Here is a 22,652-nt window from a genome sequence, read left to right on the forward strand (position 1 = left end):
CCTCCATTCCTTTTCAACCACCCCCTCTCCCTCTTATTATTATAAGTCCAAATTCCTTCCTTCACTTCTACCTCTCTTCAACTCCCACCTCTTGACCAAAACTTAATACACATCTTGAGGAGTTGAGTGTGTACAAAAGTTTGTAAGTATATATATTCCTTTATTATGTTACCCAATTAAAAAGCTTTCGGAAACTAACAAGTACTCCTATAGATCTCGTTGGGCCTTCTTTAATTCATCCCACTAAAACCTCAACAAATTTGGTCCATTCACTTCACGCTGCTACAATCTTGTCACTCACTACTGGCTCGAATATCAAAGTGATCATTTCCTACGATTTTTCATTCTTTTTCTCTAAATTTTCGAGTCTACAAGAATTACAACACAATGGCCTCTACCACTGCTCTACCAAAGCGTACCGTCGTTCAAAGAACGGCGACCTCTTCCACTGCCGAATCAGCTCCCTCGACAGCTGCCGGGTCACCCAATGATACCCCAAGACAATCCCCCTCGTCTACTTCTCTGTCATCCATGTCATCTCTAGGCGACGATGCTAAGAAGACCAAGCCATATGGCAAACTTATCGATACTTACGGCAACGAATTTGAGCTTCCAGATTACACCGTCAATGACATCCGTAACGCAATCCCAAAGCATTGCTACGAGCGATCTGGAGTAAGAGGCTTGGCTTATGTGGCACGCGATATTGCCAGTTTGGCCACCACATTCTTCCTCTTCAACAAATATCTCACACCAGAAAACGTTCCCTCAACTCCAGCCCGCGCTGTGTTGTGGGCCTTGTACACCATTGTCCAGGGTTTGTTTGGTACTGGTCTCTGGGTTCTTGCTCATGAGTGTGGTCATCAATCTTTCTCAACTTCAAAGGTCTTGAACGATACAACTGGGTGGATCTGCCACTCTGCTCTTCTCGTCCCATACTTCTCATGGAAGATCTCTCACGGCAAGCACCACAAAGCTACCGGTAACATGGAGCGTGATATGGTTTTCGTTCCAAAAACTCGTCAAGATTATGCTACCCGCGTCGGAAAGTTCGTCCATGAGCTTCACGAGCTCACCGAGGAAACTCCAATCGCAACCCTCATTCACTCAATCGGACAACAACTTGCTGGCTGGCCTTTGTACTTATTCATGAACGTCACCGGTCACAACAACCATGAGCGTCAACACGAAGGTCGTGGAAAAGGCAAAGTCAACAGCTTCTGGACCGTCAGTCACTTTAACCCAGCCAGTCCTCTTTATGAAGCTAAGGATGCCAAATTGATCTTGTTGAGTGATCTCGGTATCGCCATCACCGTCGCTGTCCTTACCATGCTTAGCAAGACATACGGATTTTACAACATGGCTATCTGGTATTTCATTCCATACCTCTGGGTAAACCATTGGCTTGTTGCTATCACCTTCCTCCAACACACTGACCCAACTCTTCCCCACTACTCTGGCGAGAGCTGGAACTATGTTCGTGGAGCCGCAGCAACAATCGATCGTGAATTCGGATTCATCGGTCGCACTCTTCTTCACGGTATCATCGAGACTCACGTTCTTCACCACTACGTTAGCACCATTCCTTTCTACCACGCCGATGAAGCTACCGAGGCTATCAAGCCTATCATGGGTCGTCACTACAGAGCTGATGTTCGAGGAGGATCCCTTGGATTCTTGAAGAGCTTGTGGTCCAGCGCTCGTTGGTGCCAATGGGTTGAGCCATCTGAGGGTGCTGAAGGTGAAGGCAAGGGGGTATTCTTCTTCCGTAACCGCAATGGACTCGGTACACCACCAATGAAGCTCAAGGCATAAATTGAGTATACGAAGTGCTCGTAAACTCGAACTTTGGTGCAGGGGAAAAAGTAACTGGGGGCCTGTGTTGATTTATCTGTTTTTGCATTGTTTGTTGGATTTTTGGGGGGGATGGGGTGTTAGGAGTCGCAAAATAACTTTCACGCTACGAAATCATTTTGCACGTTCACTCGCTGTAAGACGCATCAATCGTTGTGGTAGTCGAGAACGAAGATTCGCTGCTTCTGCTTTTCGTACTTCGAGCTGCAAGTTAGATAGAGTTAGAATAGCTAGATTAAAAACCAAGAAATGAAAAATTATGAACAACCTCATTAATATCTCCCCTCTATTTGCTCTTGCCCCTGTGAACATAACGATACTAAAGGATCGAGTAGAAGATGAATGCACGATTCCATTTTCAGACCTCATGAAGAGAAATATATTTTCAAAGCTAATATTAATATGTACGGTGTTTAGAATCTTCCTCTCGACTCTTAACAGTATTTCCAAAATATTGATCACCAGATAGATAGATAGATAGATGTCTTGCCATTCACTTTCTACGCCCATTGATAAGTGTGGAAAGGGCGATGCATAGATATACATCTCTAGCTACCTAGCCTAGGTACCTACGATAGATACCGTGATAGATACCGTGAAGATGATGGATGGATGGGATGCCATTTGATTCATAAATTGAAGAGTCAGTTACTAATTGATGTTAAATTCGACATTTTTTATATGGAAAGGAAAGCCTTACTACGTACGATAGGCTGGGAAGAGCTGACGCTGACAATTCCAAGGTTAGGTACGAGTAGGTACTTGGGTAATTGTGGATGTGTGTAGTAAGTAGGTGCTTATATGATGACACACACACACACACACACACACACACACACTCTCTCTCTCTCTCTCTCTCGTGTGATCTATAAAGAAAAAAGTAGTGGAAGACGATTTACAATCGTCAGGTGACACTTGATAGATAATGTAATGCATCTTGGTAGTTAATTTTTTTTTATAGATATTATATATTCATTTAAGTCGTCCACTGGCAGCTATCTTGGAAAGTCCCCCTCGGTATCTGGATAGCATAGCATAGCTTCTAACAGTATCTCCCTGTTCCATTTCCCCCTCCCTTTCGCTGTCGCTGGGTATTTACAAGTACAAAAGCTCTTGTTCACATACATACATCCCCAAATTACCTCTCATATCTTGGCGGTAAACTTTCATGGTCCACTCTTGTTCCCTCAAAATGCTGATGTGCATACCCGCTTCCATATTCGTCTTCTTCGTGAAAGATCGGCGCCGAAGGTTCATGGTCATGTGGTGCCGAAGCAGCAGCGCCCTGTCGGCTACTCTCGCCCCCCTCTTCCAACTCAGGAAACTCTGAGGGTGCGCTTGCTTCGGCTAGGAGTCTTTGACGTTCGAGTTCTTGTTTATCGTCTGTGGCGTGCGAGGTGTGTGAGGCATGCGGTGTGAGATCCGAGAGACTGGGGGCTGAGGGGCCAGCAGGTGGAGATTCGCTTAGGTGCGGATTCGACGGGTCAACTGGATGAGATGTAAGGGGTCTGGGGTTGCTGGGTGGTAGACCATCGGCGGTGTAAAGATCTTCATCGGCTGGATTAGGTACAGATGGTCCGGTACTACCCCTTGCTGCGGCCGATGATGACGATGATGATGATGCTTGGAAATCCGGAGGCTGACTGGGAAGAAGTCTCTGTTCTGCTCTCCTAAGTTGTTCCTTTTCACTGAGTTCTGTTTGTCCTTCAGTTTCTGGTGGTGGAACGTATATTTGTGTATGTGATGGCGGCGGGTATCTAGAATGTTGATCGGCACGCTGTTCAAAATTTTGATTATATTCATAAGGGTATGGTTCGTCGTAATTCGAGTCGTAATATTGATAAGGATGATTGGGGTATTGCGCATTTCCCTGGTGTATATACTCGTGGTCGAAAGGCTCTTCATGCATGGGATTTTGAGCTGGAGAGGGTGTGACTGGCCTCGAGTTTGAGGATTCAGCTGGTTGTTTACCGGTATGCCTTGCTTTGTTTCGAGCACTATCCGTAGTCCCAACAACAACTTCGAAAACACAGGCAACCACGCTCTTTTCTCGCCTAATGTGATCCGTATCAACAATGCTACCTCCAAAGGCAGCCAGCATGCTGGCATTCCCTTCTGATCTATTACCTGTGCTTCCATAGGCGGCAGGTAGGCTAACGGTTCCAATGCGTGGTACGTGTCGTTGTTGGCCGGCTAATTTCCCTCCCAGGTCAACTACAACTTCAACTTGATATTTGAAGTTTACCATCTGGCCAGGCACGCCACTTATAGTTGGGAAGCAGTCCTCAGGAACTCTGATAGATGCTGTGACATGCGACGTCAAGGTTGAAGGGTCAACAATGAGTGGCGCAAATGTCTGCGATAAATCTTTTCGAAAGACACTAGTCGATCCAGCGGAACTTAGTGACAGACCACCCAAGCCAGTCTTAGATTTAGGATAATATTCTTCATGCTTAAGCCTTTCCGCTTCTTTCCCTTTGATATCCTTGAACAGTGACAGTGGAGGCGAAGAATCTATTCGGCCTTGTCTATAGAACGTAATTATAATTCCATGCATACTTTTGATGGCTTTGGTATGCTGTACAGTAATTTTCACGGGCAGATAATCTCCTGGTAAGCATCCGGACTTGAGTAGTTCGATTGTAGCTGTAATGGTTTTATCGTCTACGGAATTGCTGCTGTTGCCTTGGCTATCTCGAGTAGACCGTGCCGATGATGGAACGGGTCCCAACCGAAAGCTGAGGCCAGTACTACTACTGATCGTACTGTCTGTACTGAAAGTGCTTTGGACATCGCTTTGCGCCGGGCTTCGGGGTTGTATTTGGTTATCGAGTATATCCACTTGGCTCACAGAGTCATCCGGCCGCGGTGATGTAGCTTCGGTTGTATCACTAATGGATCTTGTGTCCGCATGTTCGCGGGATGGGGGGTGATCTTTTGGCTTAATGGACTTCTTCCTCTTTGCTCGTCTCGAGATGGGTTCCAGTGATATTGTTCGAGGTCGGGGTGGTCCCAAGGGACCAACATCTACTCTCTCAACCAGCTCAACCTTCCTTTCGCACATCGAGGTCGCAGCTATTGTAGTTGGCCGGGTAATCGTCGAAGAGATCTGATATGATATCGTTCCTCTTTCAAACTAATCACATTCATTAGTCCAAGTCGCATTGGGGTCTGCTCAAAAGTTGCCTACATCGACGCTTGTAGGAATACCCTTGGTAGGAAATTCCAGTTCGAAATTAAATCTATATACTCCAGCATCAAGTCTACCTTCACCACATAATGCAACTTCATCTTGGAAGAGTGAGCAATAACCATTGCCAAAGTATTGCGACTTCATGGGGTTGTCCGAGGCATACGTCACTGTATCTGGCAGAGGTTCGTTCGCGCCATTGGCATTCTTGTAGACGTGTATGAAACCATGTAGGCAGACAGTGAGGTGGGTAATCCGTACGGGTTTGACAACAGTCAATACCACGGCACCCCTTACCAGATCACCCGGTGCATATCGCCGATGAGGTTCAAGTGGTTCGATATGGAAGTCGGCCAGGTTGCGCGTTCGGGACTTCAATGGGGCAGTCAATCTAGAAAACAGAGAGCGACCTGTCGATGCGGTCGGCGACGACTGGGTCGTTGAAGTGACATTCGCGCACATGCTAATACAATATATGATATGTTCGCGGTGCCAAGTCTTAATCGTGTCTGCCAAGTACTGGGAAGGAATTGACGGAAAGTCGCACGCAGAATATTGGCAGAACTGCAAATTCCGGGCGACTGCGGGGGAAACAACAACAGTTGCCAATGCTAAGTCGTTATGATAAGAAGTGAATCAAGATGCATGGCAAATCCTTGAGTGTGGAAATTGAGTAATAAATAATAGGTAATAGCAATGGTGTAATAATAAATGGTAAAATAATAAATATAAAAATAAATATGAATATAATAGTGAATCGAAATACGAATGGGGATTTGTTGATGAAGGGATAGTTGGTTGGATCAATCAATCAATAATAATGATGGGTTGACTGGTAATAAAAGACGGAAAATCGGGGAGCCTAATAATGGTTTTAGGTCTCTGATATTCTTGAACCTAAGACTTAATGCCTTTTTTTCTTCTGTTGGAAGGATTTGGGATGAGAATATGGGGTTTTTTGTGAAATTGTGATTTGCAGCCAGGATTTGCAATCTTCTTCAATGAATAGAGGAATGAATGAGTGGGTGAGTGAGTGAGCGAGCGAGTGAGTGAATGAACGTTTTGTCGGTCAAAACTCAAAAGATTTCAAATGCACCTAGTAACTTTTTCCGTGCAAAGTACCTAGGTAGTTACTCGCAGTAGTTCCTCAGATTAGAACTTGTCAATGTTTTACCAAGGTCCATAAATTGTCCGAGTCCGAGAGAGCAGGTAGGGTACTAGGGAGAGGAGGGAGCGAGATAGGTAGGGAGGTAGGTATGGTAGGCGGGCAGACAGGCAAAGTATGAGGGTAATGAGGGTAATGAGGGTAATGAGGGTAATGAGGGTAATGAGGGTAATGAGGGTAATCAGAACAACAAGTGCAACGAGAGTTTGATGATTATTGTGCGTGTATGGGAATGGAATGGTACCTAGGTAGTTGCTAGGTGCTAGGTGCTAGGTGCTAGGTGCTTATTGATTTGATATGAAGGGTGGGGGGGGGACTGGTGGACTTGAAAGGGAGAGCAAGCGGGATGCAACTCTTTTTTCTTCATGAGAAGGCGAAAGAACCTTGGAAGACCAGGAATAATATCTGGGTGTAGAAGGTTTCGAAAATCGAACTTCTTTTTGGTTTAAACAAAAGTATGTTTGAATTAAGATTCGTGATAAAATTGGGTACAAATCGTGGAAGCCGTGTAGGCTTAGCCCAGACAAATTTGAAGGGGTTCAAGAGGGACCCGGAGAAGGTCCTTACGCGTTGCAGAAAGCTTGAATTTGCTCAGGGGTCCTAGGTCCCACAGTCCACAATGATCCAGTCCACGATACAGTTTGGGCGTGCGAGTGGTGTGTGGTATGTGGTATGTGGTGTATGGTGGGTATTGGCGTGTCTGTATTCGCTGAAACCTGGCAATCTGATACTCTTCTTTCACTTATAAGGCTGAGGGATAAAAGGAGTTGAGTGGCTATTTGAGGTAGAGGTGGTGTTATGTTATAAAACGTAAGAAAATGCTTAGTAGGCAAGAAGCGTAGAAAACGGTAAGATGTGTATGTCCCTGGTGAGATGAAGACGAAGAGCAGAATACTCGAGGGAAAAACGAAAGAAAAGAAAAACGGACGGAAATGAAGGGCATTACATTATCTACCTACCGATGCATACCTGTTCGGCTCTAGGGATATCGGTTTTGGATGATTTCTCTCGGGAAGCGGAAGGCATATGTATATCGGTCCAATGCAAATTTCGTGTGTATACAATTGTCAGCCAACCATTCCGTATGTCAAAACATACTAATGAAGGGTGTACAGCATGTAGCATCGTAGCTTTGTAGCTTTCGGTAACTTTTCGGTACAAGCGAGTAACGCTCGAGGAACGGTTAGTGAAAGGGATGAGTCCAGTAGGTAGGGCTGGATTGTTCTAGGCGTCGAGGAAGTGATCAACGTATACGAGCAAACCATATATTGTCCACGTCGCTTGCCATCAGCCAGCCTGCTTGTTCATCATACCAGTACTCTTGCATCCCTTATAGTCTCGTGAGGGGCCTATATACCCTCGAGATACCGACGGTTCATTCGGACTGTAACCTGATTCCACGATGGCTTCTTACTTGACACTTTGCGAATCACAAAAGTGTATGATCTTTTTCCATCTCTTTCCGGATCCGATTCTTCCTGGCCTAGCTATAGGCATCCTTCAATTCACACGGGAATTCATCTTCTAGCTTGAGATCCTGCGATGGTTTACTATTCATCATGCATAGCACTATCACGGATTCGTATTCTCGAGTATATGCACTCGGCCATATGAAGCAATTTGTATCGAAGGTTGAACCGTTGGAAAAGGTGATAGGGCATCCGAGAAGCGAAAGAGGATATTTGATGCAACATGGTGACATTTCATCGGTCTACTGGGCTAATTGGTGGATTTCTCGGTGCGGGGGACAATTTGGTTAAATCCCCGAGTCCCGTTTGTGACATTGAAGATTGTTGCCCAGCTGGTCCCTCGAAAATCGCGATTAGCCTAAGATTAGGAAAAAAAGCTTGTCTAGTCCTTCCCAGGTATTTTCCCGCTTTGGGCTGCACTTGCATCTGATATGGCAAAATTTTCAAGTGGCCAAGTGGAGATGTTGGGGTTTGCGTACATGTCACATCTGTAACATGAATAATGTTTCATCAACGTATCATCAAGTTTTCGAGTTGGAAATAACAAACGAACGAACAAACAGCTGAGAGCTCTCAAGCAATCGAATGATTAAGTTTAATGTTCGGATTGATCAACGGTTTACATCCATGCATGCCACGCCACTTGATATCTGATCACACTGTCCTCCAGATCGTATTTCGTAAAAAGCTGACGACAACAAAACATGAAGCTATACCAGCCAGACCGAGTAACGATAATCGCAAGCCAGTAGTACCACTTCCATCATATTACATTCCGATAACTCGAGATTGTCCATGCAAGTAGAGCTAAGAAGGATCCACTAATTTGGGACCGCTAATTCTTTCAACCCTTCCCCGACTACATAGTCCTCGCCACATGCTCGATACATGATCTCTCCAGCTTGAGCTCGGTCTCCCGTCAAGCTGACCAAGAATGATTCAAGTGATTCAAGGTTGTCGGTCCATCTTACAGTGCTCTCCTTAAGTTTGTTTGTTTCCTCCATTTTTCGAAAGATCTCGGCAGGATCGTTATCACTGTAGAGATCCAATTCCTTATCAAGAGCGTCGTTCTCCTTCACAAGAGCCTCATAAGCGTCCATCAAAGCGTGTCTGTCTGATCCACCATCAAGGAGCATTTCATCGTCCTCTTGACGTTTTGTCATTTCCTTTTTAACCTCTTGTTCAGCAACCGCAATTGAAGCCAACAATTTGGTTTCCTCATCCTTCAATTTGTTGATCAGATTTTCTTTGCTTTTCTTGGCATCTGAGGTAAATGACCAATACCAATTGCCACTTCCAATTTTCTCGACGCGGATCAAATTCTCGTCTGTGAGCGCTTGGATGTATTCTTTCACTAGCATGCCATTGATCGAGCCGACAGATGGGAGTAGTTTCTCAAGTTCTTTGAAGGAATAGACTCCCATGGAGGTTCGAAACCACTCCAGAATCTTTGCTTGCTTGGCTGCGGGCGGTAGGTTCTTGGGAGCCTTTACAAATATTAATCATTTTGTTTCATCTATTTTGGTTGACATCTTTGACAGCCAGGGTTGTGTGGGGGAACTTACCATTATCAAGGAGAGAGACGATCGTTGTGACAATCAAACTCTTGTCAAGAGTCTGTCGGAAAAATGTGTTTCGTAGATGAATCGCAATCCAGATAAAGGTCGGTGATGATTGTGATGGTTTATTGTACGTGCAAGGTTGGTGAATTCTTGGGGGTGGAGGTTCGCAGTCGAGTTCAATGGTCAGTAATTAATCAATGTTTGTGAGGAGGGATACTACCAGGCAGGTAGGCGGGTACAAGGAAAATTGAGAAAGGGTTCAAACTTCACCTTCGCAGCACAAATTCTGTCGATACAATCATGTGTTATATTACCACGACCTTTGGATTTCTACCTACTTGGGTATTCAATATACTGGGAAATTTATTTTAATGTGAGACGTCGTCAGAGTTTTCTATCACAACCAAATCTACTCACCCACCTGATAAGTGCAAGATCACCTGCTCTGGAAGACTTGTCAATTTGCTGTGTTTTGGACAACCCTGGTGGGGAAAGACGAACACCTTCTCCTGACACTTTCACTGTCGTCGCAATAGATCCAGCCAGTGATTGCACTGCCTAGTATCTCTTATACAATAATCGATAACCAAGACACTCTACCTAGCATACATAGTAGGTATGCAAGGTCAAGAGGTATTCAATATATCCACTTGATACCTTCGCAGTCATTATTTCATCTCGTCTTCTCAACGTGTTCCGTGGTTCCACCCTCTTTCTCTATTACCGCCTCTTTCACCGGATTCATCTTGCTGACTTTCGCATCGTTTCCCTCAATGACTAAAGCCACATCTTCCAAACTTGTTCCTTTCGTTTCAGGACAAGCAAAGTACACCACGACGAACTCGACGGCAATCCATGCTACATAGAAGAAATAGAACTTCCAGCCAAATCTTGCAAGACCTAATGGGTTCACATAGGTATTGAATGCACCCGCTAAGCCCGTGACTAACCAAAATAGTGAAATGCCTTTGGCGCGCAACGTGTACGGCAAAATTTCAACCACATAAAGCATCATGGCACCTGTCCATCCCAAATTGTGTACTCCGCTGTACAAATATATAAAAGCAACCGAAGCATAAGAAGCAGATTTAGACCCAGTGTGGGTGAACACACCGGTAAGGATGGTGATTATTGTGAAGACAAGCCACATCAGGCCCATTGACCAGAGCAGAAGAGGTCGACGACCTACTCGAGCGGGCAGAAACGCAAAAGCAACAGAACAAGCAAAGGAAAACATTTGGGAGGTTGCAGTGATGAGGGTTTGTTGTAAGGTAGTCGTAATTCCAACGTCGTCGAGCATCTGGAGGTTGTCAGACGTGTCAAAAAAGTTAAACCTGAGATGTGCTTACTGTATGTAAGTAATAGGACACTACACCATTTCCTGACCATTGCTTACAGATTCCAAAGAACTATAGATTATTATCAGCATTTAGTACATTTCGCACATTTTTATCGTTGCTGTGCCGCTTCGAATGAATACAGAATAAAGGATCTGAGGCTCACAATCATAATAAACATTCTCCATTGGTTTCCTTTACCTCTCCACATTTCACTCCACCTCGATTGCTTTGCTGAGATCTCCAACTCGATTGTTCCGACTATCTCCCTGTATTCGAACTGTACGATCTCATCTTCTCGATCTCCATTGGCATGATACTTAGACAGGACATCCAAGGCAGCATCTTCACGACCTTTGCTTACAAGCCAACGAGGTGACTCGGGAAGAAAGAAGATACCAAGTGCCTGGCCGACAGAGGGCAAAGCTTGAAAGATTGAGGGAATGCGCCATGACCATGTGGAGTTCAATCGAAATGTACCTATCTCTTGTTAGTATCTCGCTCTCAACACGTGTAGGCTATAGCAAAACAGCCTACCAAAAGTTATCCAGGCAGCGATGATCGAGCCCATTGAGTATTGGGTATTTGAAAGCGCAGTCGCGGTCGCACGATGATCTATTTTCCATTAGTTCCTCGCAGTTTGACATCGAACCATGCTCGGCTCCTGTCTCAGGAGAACTTACCCGGATATGCAAGTTCCGCTACTAGTACAGGTCCAATGGCTCCAACAACCACTCCTCCAACCCCCAATAGAAGTCTGCCGACAATGAACATGCCAGCTAAGTTTTCATCAGCCTTTGTTTCACAATACCCGGCCATATCTCTCTCTCTATCTTATAAAATCTTCATTTTCCACATATTCCACCCCTTCCTGGCCACGCGAATATAAGATGAAACAAACATACCATTAATGGCTCCGGTGCAAAGAGCTGTCCCAAGTATTGCAACTACACTACCAAAGAACAGCGCCATTCTCCTGCCAAATCTATCACTCAGCGGCGTGATAAAGAATACTCCCAAGACATTTCCCACCCAATAACTCGCCGACAAAATACCTAAGAGTGAGCCCTTGGGGTTATGAAATTCTGTTAAATTCCTTCATCAGCCATGCCTCCTATTTCAGCACAATCTACTATAGCCCTCTCATAGATAACAAAATCACCATCTGGATACATCTCTTCTTTTCAAACCCACTACTCCCTCTCATCACCACCAACTTCCAAGCAAGAAGAAAGCAAAGAGTTACACCAAGGGAATGCAAAAGAAAAGATGCTAATTACCATTCTGCCAACTCTTCAACTGCTGCACATTGTTAATAAGACTCGCATCATAACCCTGCACATATTCACTCATCAATGGTATCATGATAAGAAGATTGAGTTTGAGCAATCCTCGATCATGCCACCAAGGACCACGTTTATTTGTTAAATGAGAGGCGGACGCGAGAACATCTCTGTCGACGCGAGGGGCTTTAGTCGGAAACATCATTTTGAGCACGATAGAGAGATGCTTAGGAAGACGAGAATGTGAGATCGTTTGAATAAACACATAGGATGTACATGAGTATTATAATATATTTGAAATCATTTCACCACGATGCAGCTGTCCCACCACGTCTCTGCATACAGGCCATGTCAAAGCTGCAATGCTACCTCGCTACCCCATCATATCCTATCCTATCCTATCCCGTCGTGCCCTACCACTTGATAACTCTTTTTGCATAGCATATCGTATCGTATCAAGGCAATGATGCGCAAGGGAACTGCAAAGCATCCCCACGATAACAAAATTCACATCCAATAGGGGATGCTGCACAATTCGCTTATCGGGGATATTTATCCGGGGATTGCGGGGTAGAGCATTTTCAAGCTTCGGCAGGTGATGAACCGACTGGGGCTTTATATGCGAAGGACAGGGGATTGGTGGGATATCTCGGGGGAGATACCTATTCACGCATGGGGGTTTTGAGGTTGGAGCCGAGGATCGATTTCTCGACGGGTATCGGTTTTGCGTGTGTGCATGCGCTGGTATCGTGATGGACGTGGGGATATGTATGTGTGGGATCAGTTGTGAGCTTTATATCAGAATCAAGGCCGTTGCGGTGGGGATTTTGTTTTCAAAGTTGTTTGAAGGAGATTGCTTGACTTTTATCAGATATCCATCTCACAATGGGACTCCCAAACCCTAGCATTTCAATACTCGGCCCGGATCCCCAAAGAACACATAGAATCAACGCAAATTCCTTCCAGCAAAACGCAATTACCACGTTTAATGGATGGCAATATGTAGCATTCTATACCGATCACCCTACGTCCACAAAACTGAATGCTTGTATGATGAATCTGGGTAGAAGAAAAGTCTCACCTACGCATTCGAAGTGGGATATTCTGAGTTTCCACGATTATGAACAGGTGGTTGATGATGGACATAATACGATATCTATTGGTATGTGTAGTGGAGATGGAAGTATACATATAGCGTTTGATCATCACTGTGATAGGTGTGTTATTGTTATTGGAAAAAAGTTGAGCAGTGCTGAGAAATGTTAGATTGAGATTTAAAATTTTGAAACGCATAGATTCAGAAAAATATCCGGAGGATTCCAATGTATGGAATGCATCTCTGTTTTCGCAAACGCAAGATTATCTTCCTGGCATTGCACATAATGAACTGATGGACGAAGTCACTTATCCTCGGTTCGTGAACGTGGATGATGATTTGTTGTTGACATATCGTATTGGCCAGTATGTATGTTCTGATACAACTGCATCTGCACATGAATTTAATATGAATGTAGGGCAGGATTAGGATCAGATATCCTTTACCGCTACTCGGGAAAGTCTTCCACTTATACATATTTAGGCCAGCATCTTACTGGTGTTTCTAATAGTCCATATATAAATGGTCTTGATTATCAAAACTCGCGACTCTATCTGTCATGGTGTTATCGAAACTTCATCGTTTTCGAATCTTCCACAGGCACAGATGCACATAAACAACAAGCCGGGCCCAACGGGCCCGAGAATAACTATGATCTGAATTTTGCTTATTCGGAAGATGTGGGCAAGACATGGAAAAGTTCGGATGGAACAATCTTGGCCGTACTGGATGGGAAAGAAGAAAACACCATTTTGCCGCAGTCCAAGGCGAGAGTCTTTGAGATTCCCATGGGAAGTGGGATCTTGAACCAAGAAGCTCAAGCGGCGGATCGGAAGGGCGGATTCTGGGTTTTGAACAGGGAGAATTCTGCGGGCGAGCAACAGTGGATAATTTATTACCGTGATTGTACAGGTAAAGCCGCAATACTGATCAAATTATGTTGAGGACTCTGTACTAACGAATATTAGGGGGGTGGACAAAGAACGCTGTCCCAACGGATGGCATAAACAAGCCTACCAAAATTGGCTCGAGAGGAAGCATATCTGTTGACAGCAAGAATAACGTATATCTCGCTTTGCCTGGAAATACAGATTCCACCCTCAGCATCGTGAAAGTGCATAGTAAGGATGGACAAGTATTCTTTGATCTTGTATGGAGTGCATCAGGATTTGATGGCGAGCCTTCAGTCGAGATACAAGAGGTGGAAGGAGGTGAGAATCTGTCTATCTTTACAAGAACGGACAAGAAAGAGGATGGACTTCGAGATGTAGTTGTCTTAGATTTTGACCTCGATTCCAAACCGATCTAGATAGACTTCTAAAAGCAGTTCCATGATAGGAACGAATGTATCCCCTTCACCCAGACATATGTCATGTCCCGCCTTCACTTTCTTGCAATGTATATATCGTGTAGATAATCACGGGTAAGATTGAATTGACCTCCGTTACAAGAATCGAATTATCTTCTCTTCATAATTCTTTATGGGTGCGCTTCAAATTAACTTTCGCATCTACTCTGCGCCAAAATATTTCCAAGTAAGAGCTGCTTGAGTACCTACCTAGTAGATAGCTATAGAGGATCTCGGATGGCCCAGAAAAATATGTATAAAAGATATGTATGACTACGATGGAATGTGATCAAGAGATTCCAGCACGAGAAGCTGACCGAAAGTGGAAGGTGGAGGATATATTGACGCCTCAGGCATAGAGAGCATTGCCCCACTTCACATGCACGAGGGTTAAGGTCGGAGGGTCGCATCGAGAAAAACCGTAGAATCATAAGGACAAACAAAAGACGACGGGCACAGCAAAACTCAACCCTGATGGATCAATGACTTGCACATCGACATATTACGAGATCTTAGACATCCCTTCGTCTCTTCAAAATGCAACACATATTCCGGTAGCAACTTTGCGAAGCGCATATCGACGCGCACTTCTTCGAAATCATCCTGACAAATCTCAAAGCCAAGAACAAGGTCATACAAACAGACCCCAAACGCTGTATACTATTGATCAAATATCCGTGGCTTTCTCTCACCTATCGGACTCCAAACTACGAGCACAATATGATAAGGAATTGAGATTGCAGAATCGCTCTATAAATGGTGCAGGACAAAAGGAAGGAGAAGTTTTCCGAACGGGTGTTGAAGTTGTCGATTTGGATGATTTGAATGCCGAAGAAGAGAATGGCATATGGTATAGAAGCTGTAGATGTGGAGATGATCGAGGGTTCTTAATCCGAGAGCAAGATTTAGAGGAGGCAGCTGAAGATGGTGAGATCAGTGTGGGATGCAAGGGATGTAGTCTCTGGCTCAAGGTTCTTTTTGGTGTAATGGAGGATCTGCCAGACGATAAGGGATCGGATGCATAGATGCAGGACAATAAAGGACAATGTAATCAATGGTACCTGGGTTGCTGTCAAAGGCTGAAGCACAACATGAATGCCCGACCATGGAGAGCTTCGAATAAAGAGTCACCGAGTTCACCGGTCAAAAAGGAAAGCGCTGAAGGTTTGAATAAAATATTGATTAAAATAGCATTGGGAAGCTTTCAAAGCCATGGCAGATGAGGATACATTGCTTCCCCTTACTTATAACTGCTACGAGCTGCTACGAGCATGCATGGATATCAACATCGATATCTATATAGATATCGACTTGGCTTATGTTAAAAAGTATGTACCGTCTTCCTATGACTTCCAATCAACGCTCGAAAGCTATTGGTCGCCTCAAACCTGCGGTGGTTGTAAATCTTCTTCTTGCAACAACCAAATTAAACTTTAACAGTAAATATTGGAGCACGTCAACATATCGTGGGAGAAAGATCGATATCATGTTGTTCGAGCCGTTTAAGTTGCTTGAAGAAGAAAGAAAAAGAGGAGCGCGAGAAGAAAAGTTTTGTGTAACGGTTAAATGGAGAACATCACCCAATGCGGCTTAATGCAATCTGAGCCTTCCTCACCGCCACCCAAAACAGCAACTGGATAAATAAATCAATGATGAGTAGGTACGATATGATGATTTTTGAAGATATATCCTTGTCCGAAAAGAAGAGTACGAGATGATTTGGTGCCACTCGAGCCACTCTCTCTTCTAAAGTTCGAAATCTCACATCTCACTCGCATTAGTGAAGGTTGACAAGCAGGTGCTTTAACCTTAGCCTTCTTCCCACCTTTGCTCTTGATTCATCCTTCTCGTCCTAAACGGCATCACCTGGCCATTCCTGTGCACTTTCTGCCACTGGACTTACTGCCATCTATCCACTGGCATTCATCAAAGCTTTTGCTTGCAGACCCAGAGAGACCCCACCTTCCTCAATCGTTGGTAGTTCGATCATTCCTTCCCAGTCATTTCGATTGTTCATTCTTTGCCCAGGTTGCAAAGGTGGTGCGTGTCATATTTGTACATACGGCAAAGCATAGCATAGCATAGCATACGGCGTTGTGTGTGTGTGTGTCGGTATTTTGTAGCTTCCCTCACTTCTTGCTTCGATGTCAATGCGTATCTCCAATACCCTTACATCCTCTTTTACTCGGCCTCCAGCCAGTGTTTTCCTTTCCTTAAGTAGAGCACAAAGAAGATTGCCAATTGTTAGCAGAACCTTTCAAAGCCTTTCAATTAGTTCCTATCGAAGCTCAGCTTCATTGTATGTTCTACCCCGCCATTTCTTTCATTCCGTGGAGCTCTTTCCATTCATTGTACAAGCTTGAATATCTACCCTCGTGATACCTCAAGCAAGTCAACTGAGGCAAGATCAACACAGTTAACCCCATATTTGCTTTTGATTTATTCACTTGTATCTTAGTGCGCAGTGTTCATAAGCTCACCGATTATTCAAATTTAGTCTCAGTCCTTCGAAAAACCGTCCTCAGTTATCAAACAACTTTCGAAATACAACATTAACCACCTCGGCAATCCGCCATTGTTCATATAGAAGACACAAGATGTGTAGAGGTGTACATGCCGGAGGGGAGGTAGAGAGCGCAGGAATCGATATTACCAAGGGAAGAGAGATCTTGCCAGCAAATGTCATTCCAAGACACTACGATCTCACATTAGAGCCGGACTTCAAGAAGCATACCTACGAGGGTACTGTTATAATCGATTTAGATGTTGCTGAAGACACTACTTCTATTTCTCTAAACACTTTGGAGCTTGAGATACACAGCACAAAAGTGACCTCTGGATCTGAAGCTATAAGGTTAGTGATTGATTGAAAAGCCTATTGTGATATGCTTCCTCAACAAATCTAACATTCAATAGCTCTACTCCAGATGTCTCTTACAATGAAGACAGCCAGACCACAAAGGTTGCTTTCAAGCAAACCATCCCCAAGGGAACCAAGGCACAAATCGAAATGAAGTTCACTGGCCAGCTCAATGACAAGATGGCAGGATTTTACAGATCAACATACAAGAATGCGGATGGATCCGAGGGCATTTTGGCCACAACACAAATGGAACCGACTGATGCCCGAAGAGCTTTCCCTTGTTTCGATGAACCTGCATTGAAGGCAGAATTCACAATTACTTTGGTTGCGGACAAGCACCTCACCTGCTTGAGCAATATGGATGTTGCTTCAGAGACCGAAGTCGAGGGAAACAAGAAGGCTGTCAAGTTCAACAAATCTCCACAAATGTCGACGTATCTTCTCGCCTTCATCGTTGGAGAACTCAACTATATCGAGACCGACAAGTTCAGAATTCCGGTCAGAGTTTATGCTCCTCCAAATCAAGACATCGAGCATGGAAGATTTTCATTGGATCTTGCAGCACGAACCCTGGAGTTTTATGAGAAGACTTTTGATAGTCCATTCCCTCTACCAAAAATGGTAAGTTCTTATATTAGCTTTCCTACTCTAAATGTTCTAACTTTGTTCGTAGGATATGGTTGCCATACCAGATTTCTCCGCTGGTGCCATGGAGAATTGGGGATTGATTACTTACCGTGTCGTTGATCTCCTGTTCGACGAAAAGACCAGCGGTGCGTCTACAAAGGAACGAGTTGCGGAAGTCGTCCAGCATGAGTTGGCTCACCAATGGTTCGGTAACTTGGTCACAATGGATTTCTGGGATGGTTTGTGGCTCAACGAGGGTTTCGCAACATGGATGTCATGGTATTCCTGCAACATCTTCTATCCAGAATGGAAGGTTTGGCAAAACTACGTGACGGATAATCTGCAAAGCGCCCTCGGTCTTGATTCTATTCGAAGCAGTCATCCAATTGAAGTGCCAGTCAAGCGAGCCGACCAAGTCAACCAGATCTTTGACGCTATTTCATATTCCAAAGGTTCTTGTGTCCTTCGCATGATTGCAAGTTATTTGGGAGAAGACGTGTTTATGGAGGGTATCCGTCAGTATTTGAAGAAGCATGCTTATGGCAACACCCAAACCGGCGATCTTTGGGATGCATTGAGCAAGGCTAGCGGTAAGGATGTCTCGGCAGTTATGGACATCTGGACAAAACAGGTCGGGTATCCTGTTGTAAGTGTTACTGAAAACGAAGATGGAAAGAGCATCCACGTCAAGCAAAATCGCTTCTTGCGAACAGCAGACGTCAAGCCTGAGGAGGATGAAGTTTTGTACCCGGTTTTCTTGGGTCTCCGCACTAAGAGCGGTGTTGATGAGGAACTGGTTTTAGACAAGCGAGAAGAGACTATTCAGGTCCCTGCAGATTTCTTCAAGCTGAATGCAGACCACACTAGCATTTATCGAACATCATACACTCCGGAACGACTCGAAAAGCTAGGTCAAGCTGCCAAGGAAGGTCTTCTTACCGTTGAAGATCGTGCAGGAATGATCGCAGACGCAGGAGCTCTCGCTTCAGCTGGATACCAGAAGACTTCCGGTGTTCTAAACTTATTCAAGGGCTTCACTAGCGAAACCGAGTTCGTTGTTTGGACCGAAATCCTCGCCCGTTTAGGCAGCATCCAAACTGCTTGGGTCTTTGAGGACGAGAAAGTCAAAGATGGACTCGAGTCATTCCAAAGAGAGCTTACAAGCGAATATGCCCACAAATTTGGATGGGAGTTCAAGGACAGCGACGAGCATGTCCAGCAACAATTTAAAACTCTTCTTTTCGGTAGTGCTGGTATATCCGGTGACAAGGTCATCATTAAAGCTGCACAAGATATGTTTGCTAAGTTTGCAGCGGGTGACAAATCTGCTATTCATCCAAACATCCGCGGTAGCGTTTATGCTATCGCCTTGAAATATGGTGGCAAGAAAGAGGTATGTTCAATCGTTTCAGAAAATGTATGGTAGCTAATATTTTACAGTACGACATCATCCTAGATGCTTACCGCAACTCGACAAACAGCGATGAGCGTAACACTGCTCTCCGTTCTTTGGGACGAGCCAAGGACCCTGAATTAATCAAGCAAACTCTCGCTTTACCATTCGGCGGTGAAGTCAAGGAACAAGATATTTACCTCCCCATTAGCGGACTTAGAGGTCATCCAGAAGGTATCGAAGCATTGTATGTTTGGATGACCGAAAACTGGGAAGAACTCCAGCGACGATTACCGGCCGGTTTGTCTATGTTGGGAACGATGGTTACCATTTGCACATCGGGCTTCACCGGTGAACGTAACCAAAAGCGAATTGAGGAGTTCTTTTCAAAGAGAGATACCAAGGGCTTTGACCAGGGTCTGGCACAAAGTCTGGATAGTATTAGAGCAAAGAGCGCTTGGGTTGAGAGAGATAGAGAGGATGTCAAGGCCTGGGTGGAAGCAAATACTCAAGTAAAGAGTGAGCTTTAAGTAGCTCTAAACTACGTCCTGAAAAGTTTGATGTATTAATATCAATATCAAGGTTTCCAATAGACTGGACTGGCAGAAAGCAACGCAATATTCAAAGTGAAGACAGTGTTCAAACCATCTGAATCATTCAGTGAAATACAGACATTCAAAGCTTCTGAATATCGGAATGCAGCTTCAACTTTTGGGCTGGTAGATGAGTAAGACGTAGAGGCATTAAGATTGTAAAACACTGCTTCGTCGAAAGCCCTATGCAATTTTCAACTTCCAAATAAAGGATTCTGTGTTTAATACGGAATGTATTTTAGCGCAGTGCAATAATATCCCGCTCATGACGATCCCTGTCAGATTTGGACCAAATAATATAGCACTTCTTACTTTACAGCTGTATACTTTCCCTCTTTCGAATATAGGCTTGCATGAGCAATTGAATTTCTTTTCTGTTTGATGTATGACGCGATTCTCCCGAGGAGTCGAAAGATGAAGGTGTACCTAACCTGTCATCCCGAATTATGCACTTGGCGAGTTAAAGAAGTCAACGTGTCATCTGATCTTCCAGCCCATGATCCCAATATGATTGATTTTGAGTATTTTGGGTTGAACAATGATGAATTGCGTTGATTTGTGCATGGTAGGGCAAACTTGCCGCTGCTCCAGCCACATGGCGTGTTGTGCTTGATTTTGATACTGATACACTTGATAGCTTGATGGAGAGCTGTGTAACGTGACTGTCATGGTTCGGCTGGTTGGTTGCTGGGGTTGTTGGATATTGTGATTGGTGTTTGCACGGATGATGATATGATATGGAATGTGATGAGATGGTGTACTAGCACCCAAGACGACACGTGAATGTTTTGGGGGATTTGATGCGTAGGTAGGTAGAAGAAACAAAGCCTCAGTGTCTACGTTCCCGCCCCAAAGCCACAAATCTTGAAGCTGTACACAGTTTCTATGCTTCTTTTGTGCTGGGAGAGTGCGGGTAGATATCCTATCTTCTGTATGTGTGGAAAACTCAGCTGACTTACCTCACTTGCTTTCTTCAGCCAGGACGGGCGTCGTTGAGACGGCTCGGTTACCGGCACGGCGCTATAGAGAACATTTTCTCTGCGATTTCTAGCCGAAAAAGAAAGGTGGAAGAGTAGGAAAGGAGAAGAAAGAGAAACGTGCCCGGATACGTGGCATGGTGGGATTATGTGGATGGTAAATACCTACACATGACCTCGAGGTCTTTGATCTGACATCTGTGACTAGCGTTGCCAAGTGTAGCAACTCAGCTTGAGAAAGTTTTCAGCCCTTGTTTTTTTGTTTTTATTGACGTAAAGAGGGTTATAGTTTTTAAATCAGCACTAGCTTGGAAATTATATTCACACTTGTTCTTTCATCGCAAGAAATCATATATTTGCAGATGTGTTCGATGTTCGCCATCCTGTCTCCTTTAATCTGCTTCGAGACCTCCACGCAAACCCCAATCCTCTTTCTTCTGTGGGGATTTCTCAAAACTGTACTCCAGATTCCACGTCGTCCGAAAGCTCCGAGAGTCAAGCTTCATGGATTTCTATTTGCAATTTGACCCAAAACTTTGCTATACGTACCCCCACTGGGGCTTCGTGTTGAATTCTCAAGTATCTCTAGATTGAGGGGACACTGGTCCTTTCTACCCCCCGCCCCAGTCCATGGAAATGTCTATTGCAAGCCGATAGTGGATTCTTAGAGTGAAATATATTCAAAAAAAATCCTAGCTTTTCAAACATTGAAGACCAGTCCTTGTATTAATGGTGTCAATCCGGATAACCGGATCTCCTAACACAAATAAGACCCTCAATTTATCAATGAGCCTTGTCATAATGAATCTTAAGATATGGTCTAAAATGTATCAAACATTCTGTGCGATGTCATCAAGATACTTGCTTTGCATTGAGAATCGTAGACGAGTTTCTTTGATGCGATTAGCTCCAAGAGAGTTACACCACACCATGAGCATACTTGGGTGGCCAGCAGAGTATGCGACTCTGAAGTTAGATGGAAATAAGACGTTGAACTATAGTCTATAAGACCGACCAAGTTTTCTTAGCGTCGAGTTACATACTTTTGGGCCGCAAAAGCAGTGATACATCCGTGGAGACATGATGTTGATGCAGGGGCCATAAGTGATAGCTTCGGCGTAGCCGAGATTGAGTGCACATTCGAATCAAACATCGTCTTCAAAATTCTTTGGTTAATTAATCAACACATATTCCCATCTAGAACCAAGCATCGAATGGTTCGGAAGCTAACAGTTTATGTATGTGTCAAGTTTTTTCTAAACTCAGAAAAGATTTGTTAACAAAATCTACATCTGGAAAGAAACATTTTTGACGATTCATCGATTTCGGTGATTTCGGTTTGTACACACTTTCATTCACACCAAGATAGCTTCATAAAAAGCGCCAGAAAGAGTTCCGCATTAAGAAGGTACACCCAATATCAGGAACCGATGATTTGAGGGGTCAATTGCGGGACGAGCCCACTGTCACGGTACGGAACAAACCGTCGCGAACGGCTGAACTTCGAAATGTGTATCATCCCGTGTCTAGACTTCGGGGTTCAATTAAAGTTTCGAGGTACATGTGGAAGCCCTGTTGAGTTCAAGGCTAGCACCTGTTCAAACTTCAAAGCGTTTGGCATCACGCTAAGATGGCAGATTACGACTGAACTCGTAATTTGCGAGTTCGGTCGGCGTTTACTCGCTTGTGGCGATAGGAATAGACAGGAGACGTGCAAAAACTGGAAGATAATCATTGTAAGGTTTTTGAATGCGGCTCGAACATCTGATTACACGGATTGGCATCACTGGATTGTATGTAACCAGAAGGACTACTACTACTTGCCAAGTCTAACAGTTGTATATGCCGATGTCAAAGCAAATGCGCTATCCCTGCCTCGGTAGCTTCGGAAATTG

General features: G+C 44.3%; 9 protein-coding genes across 9 annotated transcripts; 5 read left to right on the forward strand and 4 right to left on the reverse strand.

Annotated features, from left to right (window-relative positions):
• Nucleotides 1–387: 387 nt before the first annotated feature.
• Nucleotides 388–1,815, forward strand: EAE98_005787 (uncharacterized protein; the record flags this gene model as incomplete). The annotated part of the gene is made up of 1 exon (XM_038953409.1): nt 388–1,815. One exon carries the CDS (start codon nt 388–390, stop codon nt 1,813–1,815), a length of 1,428 nt encoding a protein of 475 aa, XP_038810510.1.
• A 982-nt stretch (nt 1,816–2,797) lies between these two features.
• Nucleotides 2,798–7,075, reverse strand: EAE98_005788 (uncharacterized protein). Its single transcript, XM_038953410.1, has 2 exons — nt 5,045–7,075; nt 2,798–4,990 (listed from the first exon to the last, which is right to left on the reverse strand). Exons 1-2 carry the CDS (start codon nt 5,504–5,506, stop codon nt 2,993–2,995), a joined length of 2,460 nt encoding a protein of 819 aa, XP_038810511.1. The 5' UTR covers nt 5,507–7,075; the 3' UTR covers nt 2,798–2,992.
• A 1,424-nt stretch (nt 7,076–8,499) lies between these two features.
• On the reverse strand, nt 8,500–9,246 carry EAE98_005789 (uncharacterized protein; the record flags this gene model as incomplete). Its single annotated transcript, XM_038953411.1, has 2 exons — nt 8,500–9,165; nt 9,244–9,246. The coding sequence occupies 2 exons, from the start codon at nt 9,244–9,246 to the stop codon at nt 8,500–8,502; spliced, it is 669 nt and encodes a 222-aa protein (XP_038810512.1).
• A 667-nt stretch (nt 9,247–9,913) lies between these two features.
• Nucleotides 9,914–12,065, reverse strand: EAE98_005790 (uncharacterized protein; the record flags this gene model as incomplete). The annotated part of the gene is made up of 7 exons (XM_038953412.1): nt 9,914–10,540; nt 10,590–10,649; nt 10,744–11,057; nt 11,115–11,192; nt 11,261–11,356; nt 11,483–11,662; nt 11,858–12,065. The coding sequence occupies 7 exons, from the start codon at nt 12,063–12,065 to the stop codon at nt 9,914–9,916; spliced, it is 1,563 nt and encodes a 520-aa protein (XP_038810513.1).
• A 362-nt stretch (nt 12,066–12,427) lies between these two features.
• Nucleotides 12,428–14,695, forward strand: EAE98_005791 (uncharacterized protein). Its single transcript, XM_038953413.1, has 4 exons — nt 12,428–13,077; nt 13,127–13,321; nt 13,375–13,868; nt 13,925–14,695. Exons 1-4 carry the CDS (start codon nt 12,746–12,748, stop codon nt 14,263–14,265), a joined length of 1,362 nt encoding a protein of 453 aa, XP_038810514.1. The 5' UTR covers nt 12,428–12,745; the 3' UTR covers nt 14,266–14,695.
• Nucleotides 14,696–14,786: 91 nt separating this feature from the next.
• Nucleotides 14,787–15,329, forward strand: EAE98_005792 (uncharacterized protein; the record flags this gene model as incomplete). Its single annotated transcript, XM_038953414.1, has 1 exon — nt 14,787–15,329. The coding sequence occupies one exon, from the start codon at nt 14,787–14,789 to the stop codon at nt 15,327–15,329; it is 543 nt and encodes a 180-aa protein (XP_038810515.1).
• A 70-nt stretch (nt 15,330–15,399) lies between these two features.
• On the forward strand, nt 15,400–15,898 carry EAE98_005793 (uncharacterized protein; the record flags this gene model as incomplete). Its single annotated transcript, XM_038953415.1, has 2 exons — nt 15,400–15,446; nt 15,634–15,898. 2 exons carry the CDS (start codon nt 15,400–15,402, stop codon nt 15,896–15,898), a joined length of 312 nt encoding a protein of 103 aa, XP_038810516.1.
• Nucleotides 15,899–16,448: 550 nt separating this feature from the next.
• On the forward strand, nt 16,449–19,861 carry EAE98_005794 (uncharacterized protein; the record flags this gene model as incomplete). The annotated part of the gene is made up of 5 exons (XM_038953416.1): nt 16,449–16,603; nt 16,802–17,158; nt 17,221–17,788; nt 17,841–19,187; nt 19,235–19,861. The coding sequence occupies 5 exons, from the start codon at nt 16,449–16,451 to the stop codon at nt 19,715–19,717; spliced, it is 2,910 nt and encodes a 969-aa protein (XP_038810517.1). The 3' UTR covers nt 19,718–19,861.
• Nucleotides 19,862–20,257: 396 nt separating this feature from the next.
• Nucleotides 20,258–20,955, reverse strand: EAE98_005795 (uncharacterized protein; the record flags this gene model as incomplete). Its single annotated transcript, XM_038953417.1, has 3 exons — nt 20,258–20,650; nt 20,740–20,800; nt 20,927–20,955. The coding sequence occupies 3 exons, from the start codon at nt 20,953–20,955 to the stop codon at nt 20,258–20,260; spliced, it is 483 nt and encodes a 160-aa protein (XP_038810518.1).
• Between the last annotated feature and the right edge of the window lie 1,697 nt (nt 20,956–22,652).

This window comes from Botrytis deweyae (assembly GCF_014898535.1).
Source record: "Botrytis deweyae strain B1 chromosome Unknown BDEW_011, whole genome shotgun sequence".
In the NCBI taxonomy this organism is placed as follows: Eukaryota; Fungi; Ascomycota; class Leotiomycetes; order Helotiales; family Sclerotiniaceae; genus Botrytis; species Botrytis deweyae.

Excerpts from the sequence above, each read along its gene's own strand:
- EAE98_005788 (XM_038953410.1), bottom strand. The coding sequence starts at position 5,506 with ATGTGCGCGAATGTCACTTCAACGACCCAGTCGTCGCCGACCGCATCG. Across the intron at positions 4,991-5,044 it reads GTATTCCTACAAGCGTCGAT|TTTGAAAGAGGAACGATATC; the intron begins GTAGGCAACTTT and ends GAATGTGATTAG.
- EAE98_005791 (XM_038953413.1), top strand. The coding sequence starts at position 12,746 with ATGGGACTCCCAAACCCTAGCATTTCAATACTCGGCCCGGATCCCCAA. Across the intron at positions 13,078-13,126 it reads TTTGATCATCACTGTGATAG|ATTGAGATTTAAAATTTTGA; the intron begins GTGTGTTATTGT and ends GAGAAATGTTAG. Across the intron at positions 13,322-13,374 it reads TTGACATATCGTATTGGCCA|GGCAGGATTAGGATCAGATA; the intron begins GTATGTATGTTC and ends ATATGAATGTAG.